Source organism: Rhinolophus sinicus, chromosome 15 (assembly GCF_057876585.1).
Source record: "Rhinolophus sinicus isolate RSI-liver-muscle chromosome 15, RSI-T2T, whole genome shotgun sequence".
NCBI classification, from domain to species: Eukaryota; Metazoa; Chordata; class Mammalia; order Chiroptera; family Rhinolophidae; genus Rhinolophus; species Rhinolophus sinicus.
In genome coordinates this window covers 28850624-28870379 of record NC_142515.1, presented here as the reverse complement: position 1 = coordinate 28870379, position 19756 = coordinate 28850624, and the positions used below count along the sequence as shown (strand labels likewise).

The window sequence follows — 19756 nt, the reverse complement described above, 5'->3', positions numbered from 1 at the left end:
CCCAAGGACAAGGGATTGTTGAACGTACTCATGGTACATTAAAAGTTAATTTGCAAAAAATAAAAAAGGGGGAGTTATATCCCCTGACACCTCATAATTATTTGTCTCATTCTCTCTTTATTCAAAATTTTTTGACCTTGGATGCCCATGGCAAGAGTGCTGCAGAGCGCTTTTGGCATCCTTCTACTGTCCCTCAGGCTTTGGTCAAATGGAGAGATCCACTTACGGGCTCTTGGCAAGGCCCAGATCCAGTCCTCATATGGGGACGAGGACATGTATGTGTTTTTCCACAGGATGCAGAAGGCCCTCGGTGGCTGCCAGAAAGATTGGTGCGACATGTGGACCCTCAGCCCATTGATGATGCTACTGATGCTTTGCCAAGCGGAACCTGACCAGACGTATTGGGCCTATGTACCTGATCCACCAATCCTCCACCCCGCTGTGTGGGACGGTCCTGAGATTCCAGTCTATGTTAATGATACTAAGGCCTTAGGATTGCCTTCTGATGGACACATAAAACAACAACTAGAGAAGAATTTTACTTATAATGGTATAGGAACAGGTTTGCCTATTTGTATTGCAAATAATAGGTCAACATCTTGGTGCTTGCGTAGTTCTCCTGTCACTATGCACATTAATGACTCTTTAGTTGGATGGACTGTTCGTCTTAATATGCTAGGTGATTGGTCAGGAGGACGCAGAATAAATCTGCCCATCCCTCCATCACATCCATCTTGCAATAAAAGATTGAAATTAAATATTGAGACTGTCCCATGGAGAGACTATCCTGGCAATGATCCTGTTCGTTATGACATTCCTGGAACAGGCAGATACATCATTAACTGGTCAAGAAGTAACCAGTCAGGATGGGCCCGAGAACTGATTTCTGGATTTTGGACTTCTGATACACAATATCAGCAAAATTCATTGTGGAGACTTATGGGAGTAATAGGTGAAGTTGTTCAAATAGTTGAGTTGTGTAAATCAGGCACTCCCTGCAGTCATGTGAGTGTCTTGAAAGATGGGACTAGAGATTGGCTACTGTTGCTAAGACTGTTAATATTTCTGCTTGTGTTCCTTCTCCTTATGCGCTGTTGATTGGAAATGTTAATGTACACTTTATAGGAAATCAATTTAGTGTATCCTGTAGTAATTGTTCTTTAGCAAATTGTATTTCTTGGGTACCATTAGGAACTCATGTTATGATACTTAAACAACCATCTTTTGTTATGCTTCCTGTTAATATTTCTAGACCTTGGTATGCTGAAAGAAGTTTGCAGGTTTTTAAAGAAATTGAGTATGCTTTGAGTAGGTTTATTGGGCTTCTGTGTCTGTTTGGTTCTGTGCCTACTCCCCATCCTCATTAGACATCCATCAGCTTGAGCTTAAGGCAAGTCTTAAGACTCTCACCCCTGTGCATTTATGAGGGACGGGTTAGTCAAGGACGGGCAAATACTTGGGAGCCGCTTCAACACCTAAGACAGGGCTTGTATGATAAAATATGAGTACCAATGACGGGTAAGTTGAGGCAGGCGTCCTGGGATGCCTAAGACAGGCGCCGTCACCTCACCATCCTGGCCGGATGGATTTTGTTCATATAAAATAAAAAAGGGGGAGATGTGGGGAGCCATGGTTACAGGAAACTCTGAGCTTTGCAGAATGGCTCAGTTTATGCTACCTGTTTCCTCCCCCTGAGGCAATTGTCTCTGCCTGCACCTGAGGGGAGCTTGAGCTTGTAAGCTGCTGAGGAATTTGGTGGGAGCGGCCAGTTCCCAGACACAGAAGGCTGATGCCTATCAGGGCAATTGATAAGATAATTACTTGTGAGTTTCGGTGAATGTTGTATCCTCTATGTGAAAGCTAAAGAATTTACATTTGTTATGTTAATACATACTTGCACGTGCTCAAACTGCTTATATGGGTGCAGTAAAATAAACTTAGTGTCTTCAGGATCACTGAAGTTCCGCGATCGCCATCATATGTGAGAGTGTCTTTTATTCATTCCCACTCCCCCATTCGGGAACCCACCGACTCGTGACGGCTGGCCCGTCGCACTTGTCTAGAACCTAAATCTTATCTATATGGTAAGGACAAGTTTGCCCACTACAAATACATACAACTTTGTGTATCTTTCCATGGGTATCATAAATAGTCTGTCAATTTAACCCATGAAATGGTCCTGACTGGGCACACAGTACATGTGAAAAATACAATTTATATTAATAACTTTCTCTCTATATTTAATTCTTCCTCTTCTTTATTCCATCTAGTGGCATACCCACTCTGAAGTGTAAGACCCCTGAGAGGAAGGAAAGCTTCAGGATTTTAAGGAAAGATTATACTATAGTATACTATTATTATATATTATATATGTATTTTATATATAATATTATACATCATATAAAATATAACAGTATTAGGTTATAGAAAGTGACAAATTAAACACAGTTGGCATGAGGAAAAATGATTATGTATGGGTATCAAGCCACATGCATGGGGCTTGCGTCTTTGTCCACTAAGAAGGGTCTCGGCTACATTTAAAGAATCCTAGTTTTCCGTCAGTTGTGCATATACCTTATATGGTATGTAAAGTAAGATCTGGATCCAAGAATTCCCCCATTGAAACAGAGTCCTTCTGTGCATCCTAAGCCACACTATTGCTCTGGAGAGGGCAGACTAGGTCAGAAAAAAATCTCAGCATTTGTAGTGACCATAGGTAGCCCTGGGATGGCGCAGCGATCAGCCCACTGCACAGCCTGTAGGACAGAGTGGTTACCTGAGCTATGTAGGGGTCAAACCCACACCCCTGAAGGCGCCTGAGGCCCCTGGAGCACCTCCAGAATGTCACCAGAAGGTCCCAAGTGCCTTAAAACTAGCCCACACTCATTGGAAGGGACATTCTGTCCCCAGGCCTTCATGGCCCTCAATTAACTGTGTTGCGGTCACTGAACAGAATGAAGCTTCCTCCTCTCCTCCCAAAGCGCCCTGCTGGACCAAGAGGGTAGTAACACGAAAGTCAAATACATCTGGCCAAAGGAAAAACTAGGGCCAACAGTGGGAGGCCCACCTGGGCCTCTGTATCTGACTGTGGGCAAGTTACCTGACCTCTCTGAGCCTCAGTGTTTTCATCTGTAAAATGAACTAATAGTCTCTATTCCATAGGGATACTCTAAAGACGAAATGGAATAATGGGTAAAGCATGAGGCACAGCACCTGACAGTAGTACTCAAAAACCAGTAACTAACATCATAATCAACAGGTAATGATGACGACGATGATAATGATGATGACGATGACAAGAAGATGATATTTGCTAAGGGCTGCCAATTGAATGCCCCATCTAACTAGAACACACCCAAAAATGGCCTCATTACGGCCAATCATTGCTAGGAGGTTGATCTAATAAACATTCCATCAGAACTTTTCAATGAGTTTCTTTTGCATTCACACAGATAGGTAGCTCTGTCCATTTTCCGTTCTAAGACTAACAATAACAAAATGTTTTGGTGATTCCTCCCAAGAAATAGTTTACTCCATTTCTGAGGTTATTTTGGACAGCCTAATTGTATTGAATTCCTTATCTTGGGGCATTTTCAGATCATTTTTTTCCTTCTTTTGTTTATGAGCAGTTGAACTAAGATAGCTAAAGCTTTCCTGCAGCAACACTATTATTTTTAAAGAAAATATCCAATTCCCAGAGGAGCAATTTATCCCTTCCCTCTGAAAGAAAATAAAACAAACTGAAAAGTATGAGTTAGACCATCTAGAATAATGTTCCTCAACATCTAAATGTTAATTCTTTAATTTTGTGTTAGACACAAGTTCATTTTTTTAACTCACCAGTCATATATTGTTAGTTTTATTTTTTCACACATTGAAGGAAACTGTTAAAAAGAAACAGAAAAAAGTAGTTATTTCTCAACTTATTCTGTAACTATTCATATTTTTACTTTTTCTAAAAGAAAAGATAATCAAACCTTGATCTGAAGATTAACAACTTGGTTCCACTCAGGGTTTGCATTTTTCTCAATTATATTCGTGCAAACCTGTAAAATCATCAAAGCAAAACAGTAGGCATTCACGTTTCTTATTTCTAAAAGTTCACAAGATATGCATACTAGATTATGACTCTAGCAGTTTACGTATGTTATATACTTAGTAACCTAGTTAAAGCTTTTCTTGATAATGATTTGGCAAAATATGACATGGGTTTAATATTGATCTTTGCTTCTATGCACTAAAAGTTCATTTTCAAGTGCTGGATTTATAACGTATTAGTGTAATGATTCAAGTTAATATTTATTGAGAACTTATTACATTCTGTCTAATAAGTGTCTCTTCATTCACATGTCCAAACAGATCTTCTGATCCTGCTCACCAGCCCCTCTCCCTTCTCCCCAAACTGGCTCCTGTCCCAAACTTTGTCCGTCACTGTCACCAGGTTGCTCATACTCAGAACAAAGTCAGCCATCACATCACTCTCCCCTTCACATGCTTCATCCATCAGCAAATCCTGACACCCCGTCTTCATGTAGAGCCTGATCTCCCCCAGACCCTGGTAGTTGGCTCCTACCTGGATCCCCACTTCCTCTCTTGGCTCATCACTTTCACGTCACTTCCCTGTATAGCATCCTCCCTGAGCTACCCACGTACACTTAGAATAAAGTCCAGATCCCTCCTCTGGCTCATAAAGCCCTACCTGCCCCACCACCCACACCTCTCTGACCTCATCTCTTAGTTTTCCCCGTTGCTTGTTCCCTCATCACCTGGGTGTTCTCTCATTGAAAATGTCTTTACAGCTGCTCTTCCCTCTGCCTGGAAGTACCTGCCCCCTAGATCTCCACATCATCCAGGCCTCTGCTCAAATGTCACTTCTTCAAAGGTGTCCCACATGATAACCTAGCTAAACACCCCCTCCAACTCCCCACACCAATCACCTCTTATCCTCTGCTTTATATTCTGCGTAGTACTTAGCACTCTCTGGAATTATTCAATTACTTGTTTATATGCTTACTGGTTGTCCCTTCTATTACAAAGCTCCAGGAGAGCAATGACTGCTTGCTCAGTTCTACATCCCAGCACAGGAGACAGTATCTACTACTTACTAGGGTCATAATAAATATTTCTCAAATTAACTAACCTGTTCAACAACCCTATAAAATTATTATTATCCCCATTTATAGTTCAGGACACTGAGACTCAGAGGTAAAGGAATTTGCCTTAACTGCCTATGGAGTGGGGAGAAGTCTGAATTTAAGTTAGGCTTCATCTCACTCCCGAACTGAGGGCTTTTCTACTATCTCCCCACCACCATTGACTCTCCTAGAAAATAACATCTAGTCCCCATGTGTGTCATTTGCCAAATCTCACTTTCATAAATGAGTGGTTCCAATACATAAAACATACTAGTACTTCATGCCTACAAGTGTCCGTGGTATAGGCTTATTCTGCTATGAAACCTCCTCTCCAATCTTTGACCATCTCTGTAGGTAAAAGTGGTGGTGATAAGTGTTCCTACACCAAGTCCCCCAGCTTTTCCCAGAGGACTGGGATGGGGTTCCCCTGCCACACTCTCTAGTTACAGAAGCTCGTTGGGCCACGAGAGGTGAACAACATGACAGGAACGGGCAGCTGGGCATTGAGGGGCTATATTCTCCATGTACCAAGGATTAGTACTGCTGGCTAGAGAGCTTGCCTAAGATTAACATAATGATTGGACCTGGGAAATAATCCAAATGATTCAGTGGTAAAAAGCGCTCACTATTCTACTTTTTCAAAAGATTGAATTTTCTAATTTGAGTCCTGCATATTTTCCACTCCAAAATAAACCCATGAGGAAGTCTGGCATGTTCAGACTCAGATAATCTGTGTTCCTGCAGAATGCCCAGCTCATCAGGGGGCCACTTTAACAAAGAACAAGCAGGAATTCACTCCAAAGAAAGCACTGTGGTTTACATATTTAATTCTAGAGGCAATTACACGTAGATCACGTACAAACCTTTTTTCCAGCAAAAGAAACTTCTACGAAAGGATCCACTAGGTTTTTCTTATCTGCATTGCCTCCAAATATTTCCTTTACCGTCTGAGAGAAGGCATCATCCACTGGAAAGTAACAGGTTGCATGGCAGAAATTAAATTTGATTCTCTTAAAAGAATAGAAATCACTTAACAAAATTAAAAATGTTCCCCTACACATAAACACAGTTGCAACAATTGTTCTCAAAAGAGGCAAGAGCTAGCAGCACTGTATTGCAGAAATCCTTGGTGTCTTAGTTGAGAGAGAAAACGTTTTCTCCCCAGAATTTTAAAGTCAGTAGGAACACCTTGACAAATAAACTCATAAGTTATTATGTGGAGAATCAATCATTTAATGAGGGAAAAAACTAGAATAAAGAAAGTCCATCCAGATAGGGTGAAGGACAATTCTCAAACTCAGGCCTCATTTCAATTTGGAAGAGGTGCTTCAGGTCAAAATGATAGAGGCCTCGTGCGACTTTTTCAGAGAAACTCAGGAAAATTTGGCATAATCGTAAGTCACACATCAACACAAACAGCAGATCTATTTTAACAGACAGAAGTGAATAGAGATCAACTAAGCAGGTAGGCAGTATAATGTGAGCTTCAATTTACTTATTTCATTTGAGAGATTTCTGAGGAAAAGATGGTGTGGGGAGGCATTATAGGGTCTTTAAAAAGGGAGGGGCGGTTCCCAGTAAAAGTAGCAAATTCTGAAGAGATCCTTGGCCTGAGTAGTGGGTGCTACCTCCTGGGGACTTGGAAAGGGGTCCTATGTGCCAGGGCCCAGCAGGAAGAAGATAGGCTGGGCCAGGAAATTGGATGCTAGGTCCTTAGCAAGGACAGAAGACTAACTGGACTACACTCTATGAATAAAATCATTGTACATGATTCTCTTAAATGAATCCAATTACTTAATACACATGTGCCATAATACAATAGTGACAGAATTAGTTATTGGCAGTTAACCACCCTTGTTAATAATCCAATCGCAAATACATTTATTTGTTCATGAAATTTCACATTTTCATTTGGGATAAAAGGAGCTAGAAGTACTGACTGCTGACCTCTCTTTAGTATTCTCTAAAATAAGGAGATCTGGAACACCGAAGAGAGAGGAGCTGGAGCAGAATGTGCCATGTTCCTCAGCAAAGAACAGGGATCAATGACCAATTGGCTACCCCATAAACCAGCTCAGGTCGCCTTCAATGGGGCCAGAATGAATGAAAATAAGTTCATGAAAGCCTTTAAGAACAAATGAACAAATATACGATAAAAACCACCAATCCCTATTTGCAGTGTGATTTTAACACATCTAATCATGCAGATAACTGATAATTCCAGGGCAGAATTAAATCCATACATACTCTGGGGGATATCCTCTGCTCGGTAGATTTTCAGCAAGAAGGTCACCCAGCGGAGGGCGACGCCAGCAGGGAGTAACAAATTGCTCTCCACATCATCACTGTCGTTATCCCGATCACGTTTCTCAGGCTATTGGAGACACATGATAACAAATTATACACACAGAAAAGCAGCACTGGTAAGAAGCCAAATCAATGATTGTAAAAACAACACCAATCAGAGCGGTTTCCATTAGAACTTCCTGTGTTTCAGGCTTAAGAATTCGGCCACCAATTCAACAAAATGGCTATACAAAAGCAATGCTCATGTGTTTCTTCAATCAATACATCACAAGAAAACAATGACAATTGACCATTTAGATAGCAATGCCTGATTCTGCAAGTGAGCCATGCTCTGTAGATAAAATGGTGCAAGTCTTACATACACACATGTCTATACTGAATAGAAAAACTCACTCAGAGACACCAGGAAGGCATCTAAGTGAGCTAGAAACAGAATTCTCTCATGGAGAAAAAACAGGAGGAATTAGAGGCTTGGGGTTATTGATTAGAAGCTCTGCTCCACTTCACAACCACTGGCGCCGACTTGCTTAACTCTTGGTCCTCTTTTTTAGTGAAAAAATGTAAACAGTTGAGAATGTAGGGACTCACAGGAGGTTCATCTCCGGTTCCAAGGACAAACATGCTGACTTTCATGTAACCTTTAGCACCCGAGCTGGCATCTTCGGGGTCATTGAGAAGAAGCCACTTCCTCATGACAGCATGACCTAAAATAACAAAGGGATAAAAGGACAAGGACACGTTAATGAGAAGCTAATGGTTTGTGATTCCGCTGCTGCAAGATAAACAAACATTTTCTCCAAAGTATTGTCATGACATACTAAACGAGTGTCACTATTAATGTTTTCTGTTTGCACTGCACCCCATCCTGCCCTGGTATGATGCAAACAGGACTCTCTAAGCTCAATTAACTGGTTCTACAATTTAATTTTGATAAGATCAAAATAGCCTCACAAAACAGAGAAATTACCCACTTGGGAATGTTAGGATAATTACCACTAGATTAAAAAAAAAAAGAAATCCATGCTAAGCTACTATTAATTCATCCTGCTATGTATCTTTTCCCTTCCTCAGTCAGGGAAAAAAGATGTTTTTGATTCCTTGATCCCCCAAATTTTGTTGATTCCAGACTCTTCCATTTCATGGAGAAAACATTACTTACCAGGTTCATCATAAACGAATCCAACATCAATCTGGGAAAAAATAATTAAAGGAGTTTAAACAGATTTTAAAATCAGTTTAGTCACTTCAAAGAAACCATCATTATTATATTTAAATATAATGCTCTTGACTAGACTTAAATTTCTTTGAGACTCAACATTTCTATCTTACCCTCTCTGTATCCCCAGTACCTTGCCTGATGTGTGGCACATAAGTGACACTTAATCAATCAGTTTGAATGAAGGAGCTATCTTAAAGCTGGAAGGGACCATGGCAGTAAACAATGTGTCCCTGTTGGCTTGGGACTTTCCTGGTAGCACAGAAAATCTCACATTCTATGAAACCCCTTAGTCCCAGGCAAACCTGAACTTGTGGTCACCCTACAGAAAGTCAGCTGGCCCAACTTCCTATCCAATACTCTTCTCCTCCAACTCACACTAATGATACTATTAATACAATCACTGATTGCACACTTCAATGTGCCAGGCACTAGGTGCTTTATATATTCTATTGCATATAGTCTTCACAATGACCACATTTTTATAGATGAAGAAACTAAGGACAAGAAATCTTGGTATGTGGCTCATTGATGGCAGACAGGGCATGAATACACACAGGTCTGCCTGACCCAGATTATCCTCTAGAACTTGTAATGACTAGGAGCTCCTTCCTTCAAGACGCAGCCCATTTCATGTAGAATCACTAGGAAGGCACCGATCAAGTATTTGTCCTTAATTCCAATAAGAGTTACTTGGAAAAGCACCCTGATTCTCATCCTTGGTTTGGCTTGCCTTTCATATTCAATGTATAATAATTGGCTTTGCAAATGGTGCTCTGGGGCCACTCATAAGTGGAGTTGGGTAATGGGCTTCTTGCCATAAAGCATCCCTTCCCTATGTGGCAGTGCGTTGGTTTCCATCTACAATTGGAATGCGAGGAAGGGCCCAGATGTGGTCTCTTCAGCGCATCTTGCTTGAGGGTGCTACTAAGTGTTGCACTTTGCAAGTCTACTGACCCAGGCCAGAGGACACTCAGCTGCTTTCTGGTCCTTGGGGCATTCATGTCTGCAGGTATGCCAGCCCTCAGCAACGATCATGGCATCAGTCCCTTATACATAACCCTAAGACGTCACCAAAATCGGCATCCTGAGACCTGGCCAGGAACCTGATTCCTCATTACGAAAGTGTCCATCTTTGACGTTAGTTGAATGAAACTGACTGTTGACACTCACCTTAAATTCCCCCATCAGACAATCTGCCCGCAAAGAATGGGAATTATAAACCTGGAAGAAAGAAGGGTGGTGAAAAGATTTATTGGCTTTACCTGGAAGTTAGCAAGCACTACTTTCCCACTCCGTAGCCCCCTTACCCGAAGGCTGATGATCTCATCCATCAATTCAGAAGGAGTTATGTGGACATTGTAGAAAAATAACTGTCAAAACAAAAGCGAAAAATATTTGAATGTTAGCAGGAGTGGATTCAGGTTCGGTGGGTATGATGATATAATTTTGAGGGCCTTCCCCAAAAAACACAAAATACAAACCCCAAGTTAGGGTGACTGTGTGAGCACATTGCAGGGCCTTGGGAAAGGCCCCGAAGCTTAAGCTTCATGAGCTTCGTGGTAAACTCACCTCTGCATGTTGGAAAAAGGGGGAAAGGTTATGTAACAATTTATAGTGTTTATTTCACTAAATAAAATTGTTCATTTGGCACCAGATATCTACTAGCTAGCTGAAGTAAAGATTTAGTTATTTCATCTGTTTAGGGCTTGCGTGACCTGGAAAGTTGAGTTTAATTTGCTAGCATTTTTAACTCTATTATTTGTGTCTAGTGACTATAATTTTGTTCTTTTGAACAAAACACCTTTCAAAGCCAATTTTGCCCATTGGCTAATGTTAGTCTCTTAGTAAAGTCACCATATTTTAACAGCTAAGTTTAAAGAGGTTGATTCTTAGGAGATGAATATTGGATATACAGAGGTTGTACCACAAAACCAAAGTTTTATATACCAATAAACTTTAATCCTAAGAGAGAAAGATTGAGGATTTTCTTAAACTGAGACTTTTTTCCTCCTACCTTTTACTCAGAAATATTTCAAATATATAAAAAAATGGAAAGAATGGTAAAATAAACATCATCTTTCACCGGTGTTCACCAGTTGTTACCATTTTGGGATGTTTCAGTTTTAGTAAAATGTCCCCCCTTTTTTTAACTGAATTGTTTGAAAGAAAATTCTAGATATCATAACACTTCACTCCTTAAATATATTCTCATGCAGCTCCTAAGAGCAAGGACATCTTTCTATATAATCACAATACTATTATCACAACCAAGAAATTTAACATCAGTATTTAAATTTCTACAATTGTCCTGAAGAAAGTTCTTTTTAGCTTTTTTTAAAAAACTAGGAACCACTCAAGGATCATACATTGCATTTGGTTGTTGTGTCTCTTTAGTTTCCTTTTCTCTAGAACAGTACTTATGCATATTTTTGGATTTTTAGTTTTTAATCAAAACCAGCTGTTTTGTAGAATATCCCATAGTCTGGATTTGTGTGAATGTTTCCTCACTGTTAGATTCATGTTGACCATTGGACAAGAAATGACACAGGTGATGGTGATTACTTCCATTAAATCACATCAGGACACACGTGTCAGTTTGTCCCGTTATTGGCGATACCATCTTTAATCACTTAGTTAAAAAGATGTATGTGAACTAGGAATGTTTCAGTAAAATTCTTTTCTTGATTTATGTATTGGCTCAGTTATTTGACTTCTTCCCTTTTACCAAGAGATCTAATCTCAAAAAAAATTCATTAAAACAGGAAAATTCTGAGGTGGAGATGCTTGCTGGGCTCCTGAGAATGTAGCCAAGTACATTATTTACCCTGCGTTAGATAAGCAATGATAGATCTTACTCCTTAGGCATCAAGCAGCTTGCCCTCCCTGCAATCCAGGCTTGTTCTCCCATGGAAAATCTCTCAGGCTTTCCCAAAGTCCATTTCAAGTGCCCCATCGCAGTACGCACCCACCTACCTCTTAAGGTAGCTCTAACACAACTTATCAGCATCTGGTGTCTGCGATTCAGCTAAGAAGTTAGAGGTGAGACAAAAATGGGGCCTTCTGTGAAGGTGGGGGCCAGCTTGACCAGAGGAAGGAACAAGAACACCAGACAGAAGAAACTGGTTTCTTTTGTGAATAGAGGTAGGAAAAAAGAACAAAAGCCAGAGCTGGAGCTGGGATGAGAAGCTGTCAGGAACTAAGAAGAACTGTGATAGGAAACTGTGGTAGGAAGGGCCTGGGCTCAGAGAACAGAGCATGAGACACAGGCCCGAGGAATCTCAGAAATGCATATCTCCTCAGTACAGCAAGGCTGGACTCGGAAAATTCCCCAAGCTTATCATTTCTCTTCATAGCCCTACTCATGGAGTTTTATGGCATTTGTGATAACTATAAAGGTATTCAATATTTTTGAGGAAGGTGTGCAGTATTTTTGTTACAGAAGAGGCCAACAGAACCAGGCTATAGTCTCAGTATAAGGAGGGGGGAAAAACCAAAACCTTTTTTGCTCATAATTGCTTTCTTTCAACATATATTATTTTTATCATCAAGTAGGTTTTGACATATTTAAAAAGTCAGGTTACGTAATCACACAGAGTCATGCCTCAGAGGCATCCTGCTCATTAGAAAGCAAAGGCAGAAGTAGGTGACATCATGTGCTCCATCATAAGGGATGCGAGGATCCATTAGGAGGGGCTCTGTCAGGAAGTTGTTGCAAAACCACCAGACAGACCCCAGCAGCTCCAACCAACGACAAGGCAGGCTGTGTGATTTCAAGACCCAGTGGTTCTTAATTTAGTATGTGTAACACTGGAACTTTGCATTGTCTTTACCAGTTAAGTTTGCACATGTGTTCCCTTTCCCACATGGGACTGGCAGAGGCGGGAAGCAGCAAGGTACATATAAATAGAACGGACTCACTGAGCCAGGAACATGCATTCTGCCCATTTACCTCATCAAAAAATGGATTGTTCCCTCTCTTGATTCTTGTTCGGTGCGTCTGACCACAGACGTGGACTTTGACCACAGGTCTTATGTTGTTGCCACTTAACTGCCGGCCTTCAATCACTCGGACACGGATCTGCAAGCACAGAAGGAGTGTGGTTATTGAGCCTTCTCAGGTGTTGCCTCTGCTCCTTCACCTGTGAGGATGACCGATACCAGGCCAGGGCAGCTTTGCAGTGTACCAGTGCTCAGGGACTGGGAGTCACCATCAGTGCCCAGGCCCAAGGCGGGGACTGGGGTTGGGCTGCAGAAACCAAGAGCAGTAGTGGGGTTGAAATAGTCCAGAGCTGGCCTTAGAAAGGGCAGGGCAGGGCTGCGGTCCCAGCTCAGACAGCTGCCTCCGACCTGGTCTTCCTGAGCTCTAGGAAGCACTAACTCACTCCATAGCTGTCTCCAAGTCTAAGGCAGTGCCCAGAGCTATGAAAACACAATGTCTGTGCTTCTATTCTTTGATTCCTTCTTTCCTACCTCGAAAGGGAAAGAAGGGTATGGTTTTATTTCTCTGAAGAGCCTCCTCTGACATCTACTCCTGCGCACAGAAGAAACATGGAGAGCTATTCTTATTGCATTTATGCCCTGACATCCTTTTTCACTAGCTGAGCCACTGCCCACAGGAATGGGTCCTTTCCACGTTGGACAATACGCTGGTGCACCCAGCACGTGGAGCACTTGGGCCGCTCCTACCTGGAAGTCCTGCGGCTTGTTAGACAGCATCCGCCGGCTGGCCTTCCTTTTCGTGAGCCTCTGGGCAAGCTGACTTCCTGACATGGTCCCACTTGGCACTCTGGGCCCAGGGCCGCTGACTGTGCTGTCCAACCTGTCTTCCTCACCGCCATCGTCCTCCTCTTCTCCTAAAACACCAAAAAGAAATCCAGTCAGAGATGGCTCTCACCCTGTGAATGTCTGAACTCTGGTTTCCTGGACATGGAGAGTTTTCAATGTTCCTGAGGCAGCAGGTGAAGGAGATGCTTCTTGGCAACACTGATTTGGGGTTGTTGTGACTCAGGTAAATGTGTTTAGGAAAATGTGTTCATGGTGCATCAGGGCACTCATTTAGGCTGTCTTCAAAGTGACAGGGAGACCACCAGAGACTGGGAGAGCAGGAGATGGCGCAGATGGAACCAGCCAGACATCACACCAGAGACTGTGGGAGAGCAGGGGATGGCGCAGTTGGAACCAGCCAGACATCACAGTTCTGATGTCAGAGCCCAGCCGGAGGTCAAAGGGCCTTTCTGTGGTTAGGACACAGAGGGAGGAGGACAAGCCGTGGGAAACGAGAGCCTTGCAGAGGAGGCTTCAACTCCACCCTTCCCACTGCAAGTCTTTTTTTCTGGAGATCTACTCACGAGGTTTGTACTGTCTCCTTTCTACTTGAGCCTCCTGACGCACAAATGCCACCTCTATCCTTATGACAGATAAGAAACTCATCTCCAGTTATATTGCCAAGCAGACCAAGGTGGCCATCATGCTCTCCCTTTGTCTTCCTGGTTTGCCACTTCCACACATACCTGTCCCCTCACATATCCCCCTAGCTTCTCTTCATATTTAGGGGGGAAATCTTTTCCTGCTTAGCAGAGTGAACCCCCTCCCTATGCCTGAGAGCCTACTTATTTCTGATTCTTTGGAAACCCCTCCAAATTCCTCTCTCTCTCTCTCTCTCCTCGCCCTTTCCTCTCTCCTCCAGTGGCTCCTTCCCCACAGGGACCTTCCATCTGCCTTCAAATATGCACAAATCTTTCACTCTTAGAATGTCCTTCCTCCTATTCTCCACCAGGTGAGGCGAGCTCCTCCACTGCCTCAAGTTCCAGATGAAATGTACTGTGTTGGGATAGGCCCGCCCCACCTCTCCCCGATGAGTGAGTCACCCCTTCTCATGCCTACCACACATTGTTCCACCCGGTCCTCACTGCAGAGACCGCATCCATTGTTAACCCGTAGGCCTCCCACCACCATCCACTGGTCCCTGGGTCTTACACAAATCCTCGCATACAGCAGGGGCTCGATGAATGTGGAAAGAGTAATGAATGAGGGCATCCTGACCCCTGCTTGTGCCTTCTCACATTCTTCAGCCATTTGGCAAAGCTCCTGCACAGGTCTCAGGAAACAGCACCCAGACACTCGAGGGGCGCTCCTCCCAACTTGGGCACCAGCCTCAGGGAAGCATGGATGGTCAGGTTCCCCTTCTGCAAGCCTGTTCTAGACTGTGCAATGCACAGCTTCAAGCAAATCCAACAGCTCAGACTAACTTCCTGGGTCCAAGCGCATTTCCCTCCCTGCATGGATTATCCCATTTGGGGTTGGTGGTTGTTAATGGCAGCAAGCAGGAGAAGGAAGTGCACTGCACTCTGAACAAGCTCTCACTTAACTCCTGCTGGATGCTCCAGAAACAGACGGCAGGTAATAAAGAGCCAATTTCTTCTGGAAACACCTTCTGCTATTCAGGCATTAAGCTAAAGGGATGGATCAGAGGAAACCAGCCTAAATCATGGCTACTTCCAGCATCTCTGCATAACAGCGGAAGGATATTTGGGGAGGAGAACGCCCTTTTACGTGGCAGGAAGCTGCACAGGGTTAAACAATGCTACCCTTAGTGTTCCACAAGAATGAGGGGGCCCTTCAGGCATTGCAGAACACACCCTTCTGCACAAGCTGTTTCATTACCCAAATGTCAGCACTTGTACTGGCATGCTCTGTTAATGAGACCCAGGCCTGACTCTGAACCGCAGTCACGTGGATCTACAAGGATGTAGAAACGGTGACTCTTTCAGGACCAGAGGACAACATTAAGTTGGGAACCCGACTGAAGAGGAAGTTGCTGGTTGTATTTGCCTCCTAGGGCTATTGTAAGCAAGTATCACAACCTGAGTGGCTTAAAAGAATAGAAACACATTCTCTGACAGTTCCAACCCCTCAAGGTATTGACAGGGCTGTGGGGCTGTGCTCTGGAGCTAGCTCTCTCAGAAGCCTCTAGGGGAAAATCCTTCCTTGCCTCTTACTAAGCTGGTGGCTCCTGAAAACCCTTGGTGGTCCTTGGCTTGTGGCCATATTATTCCACTCTCTGCCTCTGTTGTCGCATGGCCTTCTCCCCTGTGTGCCAATGCACCCTCACACTTCTCAAAAGGATGCCTCATCTCTTCTCATAAGGATGCCAGTCATTGGACTTAGGGCCCTCCCTAATTCATACGACCTCGTCATAACTAATTACATCTGCAAAGACCCTATTTCCAAATAAGGTCATAGTCTGAGGCTCTGTGTAGACAGGAATTTGAGAGGGACAGTATTCAACCCACTACAGAAGACATCTTTTTTATCTTTCTAGTTTGTTCTATCTAGTACTCCAGTACACAAGTCTGCAGCCACACAGGCAGCCCAATCTACTGACCACTTCATTTCCCGCTCCCCACTTCCTGCATGTCCTCGCTTTTCTCCTACCCTGTGTTAGAGTCTGTGATCTAACACTGCAATTGCTCCTCTGTGCGCCACTCCGTCCCTCCCTTCTCTCACTTCTTTGTACTCATGTGGTTCATTCACCTCTCCACTGACCCAGGCAGCTGAACCTGCCTGAGAAGAACACACACCTTACTGATGAGTCTCACTATAATTTCATGATCATGAACTTTAAGGGGACTCACAGGACTGCCCAGCTATCCAACCATGTTTCCAAGGCATCTGTTTCAAAGGCTGTCAGGATCCTGGTCTGAGATGGCCACTGATTAGCCAACAAGATCACATCACGTTACCTTTCTGAACTCCCACCTATTTTGCACCTTGAAAACTTCCAACACCCTTCTTCCCATCAGTTAATGACCTTACTTCTTATTTCATTAAGAAAGCAGACAATCAGAAGACAATTTCCACATCCTCCCAACTCTGAATCGATTCAACCATCCTGCCTGCATCTGTTGTTGTCTGCCTTCCCTCCTGCTACAATCACTGACCTGTCTCTGCTCCCCGGCCTAAAGCCAGCCCTTCCCCTCGTGCATGCATCTCATCTCCCCTTGCTCCTCAAGGGTTCTGCTTCTGCAGTTTCTGTCCCTGTATCTGCTCATTAGTTACCCCTCTCTATTGGAGCATGCAAAAATGTCACCCACAATTAAAAACAGTGAAAATTTCCTGGATTCCACAGCCCCTATAGTTACTGCTCCAGTTCTCTGCTCCTCTTTACAGTCCCTCTCTGGCTGTGACCAGCTCCTTACAATCCCTTTGTATGAATGCCATCCTGCCTCTTCAACAATTACCATGTCACACAGTCAAATCCTAGCAAGCTTTTCACAGCAGCCAACACTGACCTGCCTTCTTTCTGACTTAGCTGGAATGTGGAACATCAGTAACTCCCTATGTGACCCACACTTGGTTACAAGTGATGCTTTAATTAACACTTAGGAATGGCTCTCTGTCACAACTCCAGCAACTTAACAAAGCCAATCTTTCTAATTCTTGAGATGCACTTTTGGCCTCTTTCCAGAAGTTCAGTGGCAAATATTCCTGCAAACTGCCCCGGGTGCAGTCACTGTGACAATGACACTTTCCTCCATGGCTACTGTTTGCCCACCCAATGCTGCAGAGATGTTGGCCCTAGGAGGCCTTATGATACAGTCTAGTTTGCTTTTGGCATATACAACAGCCTTTCCCCAATGGGTAGCAACCTCTCTCCTTCCTCCAGGCTCCCACACTCTCCTCATCTAGCACTTCTTTTCCCTATCAAGCAGAAGAGAGTAGGCTATTACTCATTCACATGTCACCAGATCTGTAGGCCATCCCTTCCCCACCTCCATCACCTCCATCTAACCAGAGGAATGTCCTGTTAGAACTTTCCAATGATGGCGACTCCTAGGAATGGCTGAGGAAGAGCGACACTTGCTCAGTCACCAAGGGTTTCCTCCTGGCCTAAAATTTAGACCCTTCCCCCCAACCCCCACTCCCTCTGGCGAGCAGGCCCCTTTATCCAAACACTCATCCCACTCATTTCTTTTAGAGTCCTAGAATGCCAACCTCTGCCTGTGATATTAATTTTGCTTCTCATGACGAAGTCTTATTAAGTGGTGCTACTGGTTAAGGCAGAATTTAATTACTTTGGGCTACAGGTCACAGAGTTGTAGTAAGTACCCAAAGATATCCTTGATTAGTTTAATTGGATTTTAAGACAAAAGAATGCTTTCCCTGGAAACATTCACATAATCTAGGATACTGAAAGATTTTTTTTTTTAATGCAAAATGTTTCTTATAGCCATATAATGAGGCCCACATTCAGACTGCCACCCTTGACCCAGCCTTGGTGAATATTCATCTTATAGAACAAAGATAGAATTTCCAGATCAAAGAACCCTGTCCATTTTTTAAATTAAAAAAAATTCACTTTGTCATCTCACACTTAAAAATAAAATTGCCCTTCAGACACAGCTCATTTGGAGGCCAGCATTTGGTAACATTCTTTGTCTGAAATCCAAACAAAAGGAACCTAAGTTCTGGGTAGTTTCTTATCTCCCTCCAGCAGTATCAGGGATTCTAAAGAACTTCTGAGAAAGACCTTGGCCAACTGCCCTCGCAAAGCCTGCTGGGAGTCAGCTTCCTAAGGGGATGGGTGACTCTCAGTCCCAAGCACCACTGGAGCCTTAGTGCTGCCAAGACAATCCAGGAAGTGAGGACAAGGAGACTCAGGCAAAGGCAGCCTAGATGGCAAGGATTTTCTCCCCAGTGGGTTTAAAAGTTCAAGAGTTGGTGCTTTTCCCATTTCTAAGGAGCAGCCTTTGCTCCAGGGAAATGGCATGTTTTCTGAGTTGAGGATCACACGGGTCCATCTCCCTCTACGCTCCCAATAACTTCATGAATTGCTTATTCTCATAGTCTTTCTGGCCCACTAGGTCACAATCTTTTTTGGGTTTTTTTTAAAGATACAGTTTAAAAAAGCATTTAGTCATCTCAATATGACTCTGAGCCAAACCAGATCATCCTTTTCTAATAGCTCTGCTTTTCAGAGAAAACAATTTGAATAGTCATACAGAGTATGCCACTCAACTGACCTCATGACTGCAAGCCATTTGGAATTGTTTTCATCATAATAGTAATAATGATAATAACAGCCACCATTAAGGTCGCTTTTACTGCACGCCAGGCCCTGGGCTAAGTATAGGAGGTCTGACAATTAAGTTCGAGAACTGAAAGTGTCTGCAGGGCAGGAGCTGTAAAGCATTTATCACCCCCAGCACTGCAGCATCTAGCAATGGGTCAGGAATCCCAGCAACTGTTTTCTTTACTCCATAAATACTAAGAAACCGTATAGCACCAGTTTACTATAAAGTAGTTGTTTACTCTTTTTACTTGAATGAACCACAGTGTTATGTGTTCTCTAAAGTCCTGACTGAAGGGGTGACACAAAGGGGCTCATTTTACATTTTGGCTCTTGAAATGCAATAAACATAACGAAACTGCCTTTTACTGACCAGTACATTGGGTTGAACAGTGTCCTCCCAAAAGTCATGCCCACCTGTAACCTCAGAATATGACCTTGTTTGGAAACAGGGTGTCTAGAGATGTATTCAAGTTAAGATGAGGTCATACTGGATGAGGGTGGGCCTATTCCAATGATTGGTGTCCTTATAAGAGGTGAGAAATTTGGACTCAGACACACAGAGAGGGGAACAACGTGTGATTACATAGATACTCAAGGAGAACACTGTGTGATAACAGAGACAGAGATTGGAGTGATGGCTCTGCAGCCAAGGAATGCCAACGATTGCCAGCACCCACCAGAAGCTAGGAGAGAGGCATTTTACAGATTCCCGCTCAAAGTTTCCAGAAGGACCCAACCCTGTTGACACCTTGATTTCAGACTCATAACCTACAGAAATAGGAGTGAATAAATTACTATTGTTTAAGCCACCCAGTTTGTGGTACTTTATTACAGCTGCCTTAGGAAACTAACACAAAGGATCCAGTTCAGGAAAAGCATCAATGTGAGGAAAAGTGCCCTGATCCTCCCAATTCAGAAGCTACTCCAGATAGCCTATCCGCTGGGGCTGCTTTTTGTGGGCCAGAAAGTACCTACTGCCTTTTCCAGGCCGAGGCAATGATCAGAAGGAGGTGGGAAGGATAT

The 19756-nt window shown here is 43.3% G+C and overlaps 1 protein-coding gene across 3 annotated transcripts in view; it reads right to left on the bottom strand.

The window, feature by feature from the left end:
* The window catches only part of MYOF (myoferlin), a 134035-nt gene that overhangs the window by 75861 nt on the left and 38418 nt on the right, over window positions 1-19756 (bottom strand). For all 3 annotated transcript variants that reach the window (XM_088791948.1, XM_088791949.1, XM_088791947.1), the window contains exons 6-15: window positions 13348-13514; window positions 12611-12739; window positions 9969-10031; window positions 9832-9882; window positions 8602-8632; window positions 8031-8146; window positions 7383-7509; window positions 5999-6102; window positions 3978-4046; window positions 3841-3884 (exon numbers count right to left, since the gene is read on the bottom strand). In XM_088791948.1, coding sequence (XP_088648074.1) covers window positions 3841-3884; window positions 3978-4046; window positions 5999-6102; window positions 7383-7509; window positions 8031-8146; window positions 8602-8632; window positions 9832-9882; window positions 9969-10031; window positions 12611-12739; window positions 13348-13514 — 901 coding nt within the window. The remainder of the gene's footprint in view (window positions 1-3840; window positions 3885-3977; window positions 4047-5998; window positions 6103-7382; window positions 7510-8030; window positions 8147-8601; window positions 8633-9831; window positions 9883-9968; window positions 10032-12610; window positions 12740-13347; window positions 13515-19756) is intronic.